This window comes from Chelonoidis abingdonii, chromosome 1 (assembly GCF_003597395.2).
Source record: "Chelonoidis abingdonii isolate Lonesome George chromosome 1, CheloAbing_2.0, whole genome shotgun sequence".
Taxonomy (NCBI): domain Eukaryota; kingdom Metazoa; phylum Chordata; order Testudines; family Testudinidae; genus Chelonoidis; species Chelonoidis abingdonii.
In genome coordinates, this window is record NC_133769.1 from 253,061,467 (window position 1) to 253,072,241 (window position 10,775).

General features: G+C 45.4%; 1 protein-coding gene across 3 annotated transcripts in view; it reads left to right on the forward strand.

The window, feature by feature from the left end:
• LOC116832859 (interleukin-1 receptor type 1) overlaps window positions 1–3,546 on the forward strand; it is a 45,805-nt gene extending 42,259 nt beyond the window's left edge. For all 3 annotated transcript variants that reach the window (XM_032793943.2, XM_032793946.2, XM_032793941.2), the window contains one exon: window positions 1,281–3,546. In XM_032793943.2, the coding sequence (XP_032649834.1) occupies window positions 1,281–1,678 (398 nt within the window). In that variant the 3' untranslated portion in view covers window positions 1,679–3,546. The remainder of the gene's footprint in view (window positions 1–1,280) is intronic.
• The last annotated feature ends 7,229 nt before the right edge of the window (window positions 3,547–10,775 follow it).

Here is a 10,775-nt window from a genome sequence, read left to right on the forward strand (position 1 = left end):
GTGTTTACACAGACACTGTGTCACTCTAACTACATCGACCTAAGTGGTATGCCTCTCATGGAGGTGGAGTTTTAGGTCAGTAAAGCCTGCGACTTACATCAGCGGGAGCAACATTGTAGTGTAGACACATACACAGTCAGGTCGCCGTAAGCTGCTGTACGTTAACATAGGCCTGGCCTACACTACAGAGTTCAGTAGTGTAGGCCATTGGCTTTTGCTGTTGTTTCCTAGAACTTTCTATTCGTTAGCAGGCCTTCTCATGGGTGGGGGTCCTCCTGTTTGAAATTTACTTCCTTGAGCAGTCTGCAGGGCACTATTTAAGGCTCAGAGTATATTTGCTTTAGTTTTCATACGAATTTGTTTTTGTCCCACACTGATACTTATTCCTGATGGTCTGGTTGCAACATACTTAGTGTACCAGGGCCAGCTGCCACTCAACTATCCTCTCATAGCCAGCGGGTACCTCTGCAGCGTCCTGCCCTGGTTTTTCTCTTCTTCAGGGCTCCTTCAGCGAACTGCATGCAGTCTCGTTCAATCACAGCCCCTCTTGGGTCTGGGTCTTTTTTATTAAATTATCAAAATTCTTAGAACATTCATAATACAATCTCCCCCGGCTTAAGCTGGGAACAGCCTCTCTTCCCTCAGGAACTGTGCCTTCCTCAGGGACCACTGCAGGAGACCCTCCCTCCCCCCAGCCAGGTGCTTGGGGCGGCCACTCTGGAGCAGGGTGGCACTTTCAGGTATTCGGCGGCAATTCAACGGATGGTTCCTCACTCCCACTCAGAGCGAAGGACCTCCCGCTGAATTGCCACAGATCGTGATCGTGGCTTTTTTTTTTTTTTTTGGCTGCTTGAGGCGGCAAAACCCCTGGAGCTGGCCCTGCCCACAGCTTCCTTCTGCAGGAGCCCCTTCCCTGCAGCTTCCTGATGCCTTTTACTCTGAGATCACTTGATTCAACTCAAGTGTGGCTTGTCCTGTAATCAGGGCTGGCTTAGCCCCAGGCTCTAAAGCACAGGGGCAAGGAAGCCTGTTGCATGTATTAATATGCTAACGAGATTTGGTAGCTTTATCTAAAGATATGTATGGATTTAATGTGTTTTTTTTTTTTAAACAATGCCAAATTTTTACAGCGAGAGGTGTAATATCAATGAATAATATGGAGTAAGGAAACAAATAAGACATCTTTGTTTCTGAAAACTAAACAGACAAAAAATGAAAGTAACATTGTATAAGCTTTTGCAGGAGTAAAAAAACCTCTCTCTGCTTTTCTTTGTTTACAGCTGTTGTCAATGTCGCTGATGAAAAAATCAACCAAAGCAGAAGAGTGATAATTGTGTTAGTACCAGAATCATCCTGTTATAGTGTGTTAGAAGATACCTGTGAACAGCAACTGGCTGTGTACAATGCTCTTATCCATGATGGAATTAAAGTTATTCTAATTGAACTGGATAAAATAAAGGATTACACAAACATGCCAGAATCTATCAAATATATTAAGCAAAAGCATGGGGCCATCAGATGGAAAGGGAACTTCACAGAGAGATCTCATTCAGCAAGTACAAAATTCTGGAAAAATGTACGATACCAAATGCCACCCAGGCAAACTGTCTCCCCCTCAGAACTACAGTTACTACCAACAGCTTTTAATTCTCCACATTCAGTAATGTTGGAAAGATGACACCGAAGTTCAGTTTTAACAGCTGTGAGCAGCTCACTTCAACTGCTTTTTAAATGGTTGGTCATAGGATACCCATATGTGTTATACACTGTCCATCTCATTTGGAGACTTACAAGATTAAAGCCTCCACAACATCGTTATTGACAGATTTGAAAAGCTGATTGACCATCCATTTCCCTGAGCAGATCAACCGAACACTCTGATGCATTGTTTCAATATTGCAGTGGCCTGTAACAAGAACTGCAGGACTTCTTCAAGAAATACATTTTTTGTAAGGAAAACGAAAAACATTTTTTGCACTTTTAAAGACTTTTTTTTTCTAAATAGAAAAAGGATGAAAATGAAGGAAATAGTGTTGTTATATCTTGACTTTTATATGATGGGTTTAGGTCTGGAAAACTGTAGTTTTGAATGAAACAATTAAAACTCTAGTTCATGTATGTGTTGCAATCTATTAATTATGGACTTATTCAATCCACTACAAGAAGAATCCTTATATTACATCATGTGGTATTGTCCAAGGGGAGAGGTGAGAGGGAGACATAAGACAAGAAGGGGACCTTGTACTCGTCGGTCAAAGAATTTAACTTTTTTTTCAGCGTTACTCTCTAGAGCAACTCTTGCAGTAGCTGATTCTGTAAGGCTAGAAACATTTTTATTATAAACCAATGTTTTCAATATTATCTTCAGAAAAAGCCTCTTGGGACTGAAGCGTATAATGTTTGGTCTTTGCATTTTTTAAAGTTTAAGGAAAATCTACTCAGATGATTGAGTTAAGTGATAAGTGTATATGTACATTATCCCACTCCGAACAAAAATCACATTTTTTGCACACAGTCAATTCAATTGACCAAATATTAAAGTGTCATTTGTAGCTGGCTGTTTTTAATTCATCATGTACACAACGTAATTGCTGAACTATTGTGCTACACTTGAGTTTCTATATGTAGATAGTAGTGTAGTTTGAAATCTGGAGCTGTACAAATGTCCTAGTACACATTCCAAAGTGGAGCAGCTAGGATTTTCTCTCTCCTTTGTTTTTGAGGGGAACCTTCCTGCCCTCCAAAAACCTGTTCACATAGCATTAAGGTTGTAAATTTAAAGAATAAGGAGATACAGAAGTTAATTTTCCCATGGCAATATTAAATTGCCCACATTTTACATATTGTATATTTAGATATACATTTCAAGTCATTAGATTTAATGTTGTGTGCAATTTTGGAGTCTTGTTGCTTGACTGCTAAAAATGGACAGTGTACACAGTGTCAGATGTTTTTTGAAAACCTCTGATTTCTGAATTTTCTTGAATTGATGCTCAAATATTTCCATGAAAAAAATCAGTAAATTACTCAGGCTTGAGTTAAATATTTCCATATACTGATTACAGTATGATCATTCTGACATTCCTTGCTTTAAAACTGTCCATTAATTATATTTTGTCGAGGATCAGGACACCAGTTCTGTAGAAGAAGCCAAGCTTTATTGCTGACCTACTTTATAAAAAGTGGGTAAACTTGCACCTCTTGAAGGGTTAATTTCTGTACAAAGCATTCATCCTTTGTTTTGACTAATGTGATGATGATGAATTAAGTAGTTGCAAGTAGTGATATGGGCAACACTTGTTTTTCTGGGTTCTATTTCCAGTTCTGCCACTTGCCTACTATGTGGGCAAGTCATTTCGCCTCTCCGTGCCTCAGTTTCCCAAAGAGTCAAACGGCAATAATACTTGCCTCTTTTGTAAAGTGCTTTGAGATCTACTGAGGAAAAGTGTGGGGTAAGCTAGGTATTTTAAATTTGAATATGTATTGTGTCGTAAAAGATACGTCAGAAACTCCAGTGGTATATTTTGTCCCTATTAAAATTACATTGAATTTATTTTTCATTGTACTGTCCACTAGATTTTAATGTATAACTTCCAGTTTTGGAAAGCTTTCAAAATTGGTAAAAATACATGACAACACAGAAGATTGAACTTGTTGGCAGAAGTCAAAGGTAGCATTTGCTTCTCCCAATAGTGAACTGAGTTGATGGTGTATAAATATAATCATGCAGATGACATGGGAACCTTCATGATTACATTTCCTATTTTTGTGTTTAAACTGACAACTTAAGCAATACATTTATATAATCTTGCACTTAGTTTTTATTGCTATGCAATGTCTTGTGTGTCTTCACACAATCATTCTTTCTGTCTGTACTACATTCCTTCAACTCCTGTCTTACTGTGCCTTTGGTCTCTTACCACTCAAGTTCCAGTGCTTTTCAAGACCACAGGCCATTCTTGGAACAGTGTCCTTATTAGCCTGACAGCCTGCCTCATTTTCCAATCCCTTCTGTAAGGCAGCTACTACGGTGACAGCTGGGTAGGAATTTTCATTGAACTTCTCTGGGGAAGAGTGTGTCGGTCTAGCTTTGGAATCTGAAAAGAAAGCAGAAGTCCAGTCTGACTCCTAAACCCTCTCTGTTTCTTTGAAGGCTACTGGCTTTATTTTGTCCCAGTATCTTTTCTGTAGCCCATTTTGTTTCCTTCATGATTCACAGAGCTTTCCAAGGTCTTTTCCCCATGTCTGTGGCTGGCTCTCATACCAAAGTAAACACCACTTCCCTGGATACCATCCTACAAAGAATTGTCCACTTACCACAGGGTATGTCTACACTATGGGATTATACCGATTTTACAGAAACCGTTTTTAAAAACATTGTATAAAGTCAAGTACATGCGGCCACACTAAGCAATTAATTCGGCGGTGTCCGTCCATGTACCGAGGCTAGCGTCGATTTCCGGAGCTATCCCATAGTTCCCGCAGTCTCCCCCGCCCATTGGAATTCTGGGTTGAGAGCCCAGTGCCTGATGGAGCAAAAAACATTGTTGCTGGTGGTTCTGGGTACAGGCTCACCCCTTCCTCTGTGAAAGCAGTGGCAGACAGCCGTTTCACACCTTTTTTCCTGGGTGAACTGTGCAGAGGCCATAGCACGGAAAGCATGGAGCCTGCTCAGCTCAAGACAGCAATCATGGACTTTGTAAGCACCTTGCGCATTCTCGTGCAGTCTATGCTGAACCAGGACCTGCAAAACCAGGCGAGGAGGCGGCTACAGCAGAGAGGTGATGAGAGTGATAAGGACATGGACGCAGAATTCTCTCAAACTGCAGGCTCTGGCACGTTGGAGATCATGCTGGTAATGGGGCAGGTTCTAGCCATTGAATGCCGATTTTGGGCCCGGGAAACAAGGACAGACTGGTGGGACTGCATAGTGTTGCAGATGTGGGACGATTCCCAGCAGCTGCGAAACTTTTGCATGTGTAAGGGCACTTTCATGGAACTTTGTGACTTGCTTTCCCCTGCCCTGAAACGTCAGAATACCAAGATGAGAGCAGCCCTCACAGTTGAGAAGCGAGTGGCAATAGCCCTTTGGAAGCTTGCAATGCCACACAGCTACCAGTCAGTCAGGAATCAATTTGGAGTTGGCAAATCTGTGGGGGCTGCTGTGATGCAAGTAGCCAAAGCAATCACTAAGTTGCTGTTACGATAGGTTGTGACTCTGGGAAATGTGCAGGTCATAGTGAATGGCTTTGCTGCACTGGGATTCCCTAACTGTGGTGGGTGATAGATGGAACTCATATCCCTATCTTGGCACCAGGGCACCCAGTACATAAACCGCAAGGGCTACTTTTCAGTGTGCTGCAAGCACTGGTGGATCACAAGGGACGTTTCACCCCAACATACCATCGTGGATGGCTGGGGAAAGGGTTCATGACGCTCGCGTCTTCAAGGAACACTACTCTGTTTTGAATGGCTGCAGCAAGGAATTACTTTCCAGACCAGAAAATAAAGTTGGGATGTTGAATGCCTGTAGTTACCCTGGGGACTATCATAGCTTTCCTACTCAGATTTGAAACCTTAGCGTTCTAAACTGAGAAGCTAGCATGAACCCTCTAAGCTTAATTACCAGCTTATCTCGATAGGCCTGCCACCAACCGGAATTCCAGTGCCTGGTACACTCTGGTCCCCCCAAAACCTTCCCTGGGGACCCCAAGAACCCAAATCCCTTGGATTCTTAAAACAGGGAGAAATAAACCATTTCCCTTCCTGCTCTTTACTTCCTCCCAGATTTTCCCGCCCTGGGTATACTAGGAGATTTCCCTGCTTCAATCCCTTGAAACACAAAACCGAGAGGACAATTTACCTTCCCCTCCTTCTTTCCCCCCTCCCAGTCTTTCCCTGAGAGAGACAGTAATCCTGGCACAGAGATTCTATCCCCTTGCCATAACTAGAAAAAGAAAAGTCAACAAGTTTTAAAAAAAGAAAGCTTTATATATAAAAAGAAAGAAAAAGACAAAAAAAATAATCTCTGTATTAAAGTGACAATACAGGGCTATTGCTTAAAGAAAAATATGAATAAACAGCCTTATTCAAAAAGATATCCCAAAAACATTCCAGCAAACTACACACATGTAAATACAAAAAAAAAATAACAGCCTATTATTTTTCTACCTTTGTACTTACAACTTTGGAAACTGAAAGATTAGAAGCTTGAAGATAGAAAAGATCCCCTCTCATAGCTGAGAGCCAGACAAAGACACAGACCCAAACATTCCCTCCCTGAACTTTTTAAAAATCCGGTTTCTGATTGGTCCTCTGGTCAGGGTATTTGGTTCTCTTTGTTAACCTTACAGGTAAAAGAAAACATAACTTTAGCTCTCTGTGTATGACAGGACCCAGCCTCCCCTTGATGCCATGGCTCATGAAGCCATACACAGGGCAGCCTGGACCGTAGTCAGGAGCCGTTCAACTACAGGATGAGCAAGTGCAGATGTGGAATGTGCATTTGGCTGTTTAAAGCGTGCTGGCGAACATCACTTACTGACTCACTCCAGACTCAGCCAAACCAGTGTCCCCATTGTTACTGCTGCTTGCTGTGCGCTCCACAATCTCTGTGAGAGTAAGGTGGAGTCCTTTATGGAGCTGAGGCAAATCACATGGCCGCTGATTATGTGCAGACCAGACATCAGGGCGATTAGAAGAGCAACACCACGAAGTCGTGTGCATCAGAGAAGCTTTGAAAACCAGTTTCATCATTGAGCAGAGTACAGTGTGACTGTGTTTTTGTCCTGATGAACTCCCGACCCCTAATTGACTCTTTTCCTGTAAGCAACCCACCCTCTCATCCTTGGATTACAGCTTGCTTTCTAAGGAAATAGTCACTCTCATTTAAAAATCATGTTTCTTTATTAATTCATAATAAAAAGAGAGAGAACTGACAAGGTAGCCCGAGTGTGGTTGGGAGCGGAGAATAGGAGGGAAGGAAAAGGCCACTAAAAAATTGCAAAATAATGACAGCCTTTTGGCGTGGGCTGTCCACTGGGGTGGAATGGGTGGGTGCACGGAGCTCCCCCCACGCGTTCTTACATGTCTGTTGGTGAAGAGGCTATGGAACACGGTGAGGGGGAGGTGGTGTCCTCTCAAGGACTGTGATTAAAAACCCAGTAGAAACAATGTCCAATGGAAAAATTCACTTAAGACTATATCTAAACTGCACTTCGCTGGTAAAACTTTAGTTGGTCAGGTATGAAAAAACCCACCCCTGACCAATTTGAAAGTTTTACTGACCAAAAGGCGTCCCCTGGTTTGAGGTGGATTTATATTTGTCAGCAGGAGTCTTCTCCTATCTGACAAAGAGCATTACACGGTGTACCTTAGTGCGACACTGTGCCTTAAAGGCTTGTAGTGTAACAATAGCCTTATTTCCTGCTTAAGGATTAACAAACGTTTCTCTGCAGGCCTGTGTCAAAATCCAAAGACCACCTTTTTTTGCAAGACAGAAGAGAGAATTCACTCTGCTTTCTTTCCGGCTAGCTCTACCTGCTTCTTTCCAATTCTAAATATGTACAGGCAGTTCCTCAGACTACGACCAATCAGTTCCTGCAAATTGCGTTCGTAAGTTGGACGCAACCACTCCATTGTGGTGTTGCCGGCACAAGTGCAGAGGCTAGCAACAGTGGTTCGTGCCCAGAGTGGCGTAGCGCCAATGAACACCCCAGGGTGAAAGCAAAACACAGTTATTTGAGCTCAAATAGATGCGAGGAGAATGCAATCTCAAATCCTGCACACCTTAAAACAAGCAGTTTCTTCCTTTTTGTCTCAGTTGTTTACTACAAAACTTTTCTTGGCTGACTAGTGATCTTTCACTCCCCCCCCTTCCCATCCAGCTTGCAGTATCTTTTCTCACTCCATCTTTTGATTCTTCCCTTTCCTCCCCCTTTCCGCTGCTGAGCATGTTACAGTATCTTTAAACTGCATCGGCGTGCTTTAGTCTAGCTTCCAATGTATTACAGCAGAAATATATTACAAACGAAACTAACTCTACACTACATTTTTGCAGCTCTTAGTACATAAGTTTAACAGGTTACACAGGGTTTAACATGGAGGAACACTGGTTCTGAGGCTGAGCAGGGCTTTATTGGCACGTGATCTCCACCTCCCGAGCTACCTAGATTTGCCTAGTGACACAACAACGCCCTCCTTGAGAATACTCAAAATTTTGGCTGAGTGTTCTCATCCAAAGTATACATGCGTTAAGCTCTAGCTGGAGTGCTTTAGAGCAAGCAGAAGAGAGAAGTACGCATACACAAAACACACTAGTGAGCAGGAGGCAAAATGCCTTCCTTAGTTCCCCGTTGGGTAACACCGCCCCGAGGGACAGATAGTGGGTTCCCTTTCCTGGGGCTTCCACTGTTCAAAAGCTTGTCGGTGACAGGATGTTGTTAACTATCCTGTCATAAATACAGCATTCTCCCTATAAGGCACACCCCCGCCTGGGAAGCCAACTTTCCACCAGAATGTGTCCACGTATGTCTTCATGATCACAATCAGATGATTCCTGATGATCTGTAAGGCAGTAGGCCAAGTCTGGTACTGAGATCACTTCCGAGGGCCATCAGCTGGTCATTCAGGAAATCACATTTCTACACTACTAATCCCATGCAATGCCTTCCAGCCTCAAATTCTAATACATCCTCCTGTGTGTACTACTTTAACTCTGTTATTTAACTATTCTAGGTATTTTCAAAAGGCATTAACATTAATGCATGAGGAGGTGTAAGAGGCACCCCCTGGCTCCCGCCCGCATGAGGGCAAGAGCCAAAGCAGGCACCTCCATGGGCGGACCTATCGCCTTCCGCCCCGGAGTCACGGGCGGGACAGGAAGTATTAAAAGCCAGGCCCAGAGCTCAATTGACTAGGACGCCGAAGAGTACAGACGTAGAGGCCCGAGCTCCCGCTCGGCCCAGTTGCCTTGCTCCTCTCTCCGGGAGTCTGGCCGACCTACCTCGGGCCAAGTATCCAGAGGGCGCTGGCCCGGACCTTGCCCCGTGCCGGCGTATCCTGAGGACCTCACTGAACTACCCTCTGCCGCGTGGCGGAGAGCAGCCAGAGCTGCGTCCCCCGGTCTCTGAGGAACCTAGTGTTTGGACTGCCGGACACGCGAGGAGGAAAGTACAAGGGAGGGGAAGTTGGAAGTAGCCCGGGGAAGCTGACTACAGTCAGGCCGCAGAAGGCCCCGGCCTATGGCCGTGTGTATCGGCCAGGATCCTACTGATCACCTTCAGTGTGTTTCGGTGGGAGCCAGCCTACGTCACCCTCGTTCAGTGTGTTTCGGTCAGTCCACGCCTGACCCCCGTAGCGGGTGACTGCTGCTACCAGGCCCGGCTGGAATGCAGAGGAGTGGGTGGGTCTGCGTTCCCGCCTGCCCCGTAACCGCGTGCAGATTCCCCTCACCCAGAACCCTGAGCCTGTGCTACGGTATTTTGTTGGCCGCCGCCCTGCAAGGCCAGGGCCCTAGACTTTGCTACACGCTCTGCCCTGCCCCAAGGTCAGAGCCTAATGTTTGGTGCCTGCCCTGGCTAAGCCAGGGCCCATAGACCTATTGGACCTCAAGTGCAGGACCGGCGTGAACCCATCCCGCTGTCTAGAGGAGGTGCCCTGGCTCCCCACCGCACCTGAGGGGACGGGCCCGAACCGACGGGTACAAGGGGTTACATATTAGTCACTGGAATGGTTTCAATACATGTAAAATTTTAGTGCAGACAACTTCAGTACTTGTTACTTAAACTCAGATAGGAGAGCAATACCATGCTAAAGGATTTATCCGGAACACAGGGAAGCAGCCTGTAGATAAACTCGAAATTTAAATAATACCACATTCCCAAGCATGGCCCACAAATGTGCTCCCGCCAGTGTATAATTCTTTGTTCCTTCACCAGGGTCAGTTCTTAATGTCCTTTTAGTCAGAATTCCCGACTTGGCCATTTCAGTGGAGGTGATGTTCCTTCATCTTTCCCGAAACATCGTGGTGCAGCATCTACAGGGAGAGAGGATACCAGCACATCACCTTGTATGGTTTTGATTCTTCTAGAAATGCAAGACTCAGCAGATCTGTCAGTGGACAAGGGAGAGTTACTAGCACCCTCTGTATTCCCTGTCCTGCAGAAGATACAGTGGAGCTAGAAGGAGAAACGGCTATCTCAGTAGGAGATTCTCCGAGGTGTAGGTCTGAACTGGGCAACTCACCCCCGCGGCTCCTCCGATGCTTCAGGAATTAGCTCAAATACGCAGCTCGGAGCGCCCCTCTGCAGGCCAGTGATCTGCCTTCGGCCCGTGTCCCTCCTGACCCGGTGCCCTTTTACATGAGGGTGCTGCCCCCCTGCAGTAACCTCTTGTCTCTTAGGGGTTCTCTCCCAGGGAACCCCCCCCTCTATCCCCACTTGCCTCGGATCTTGGCAACTGCCCAGCCTTAGCTAGTCCCCATGCCGTTCGTGGGGCAGACGCAGTGTTAGCCGTCTCATCATCAGGCAAAGGGTTTTGGGCCTGCTGCCTTGGCCTACCCCTGGGTTGCACCCTGCAACCCCAGTACCCCTAGCCTACTGCTAGGCCACAGCCTGGGGCTCTCCAGGCAGGAGCTCCCTGGCTCCGCTGCCTTCCCCAGCCCTGCTTCACGCTAGGTACCTTGTCTCAGCAGCCAGGCCCTTCTCCCTCTGAATGTAGAGAGACACTCTCAGGCTCCTGGCTTCTCTGCCCTTTTATAAGGGCCTGTGGCTCAG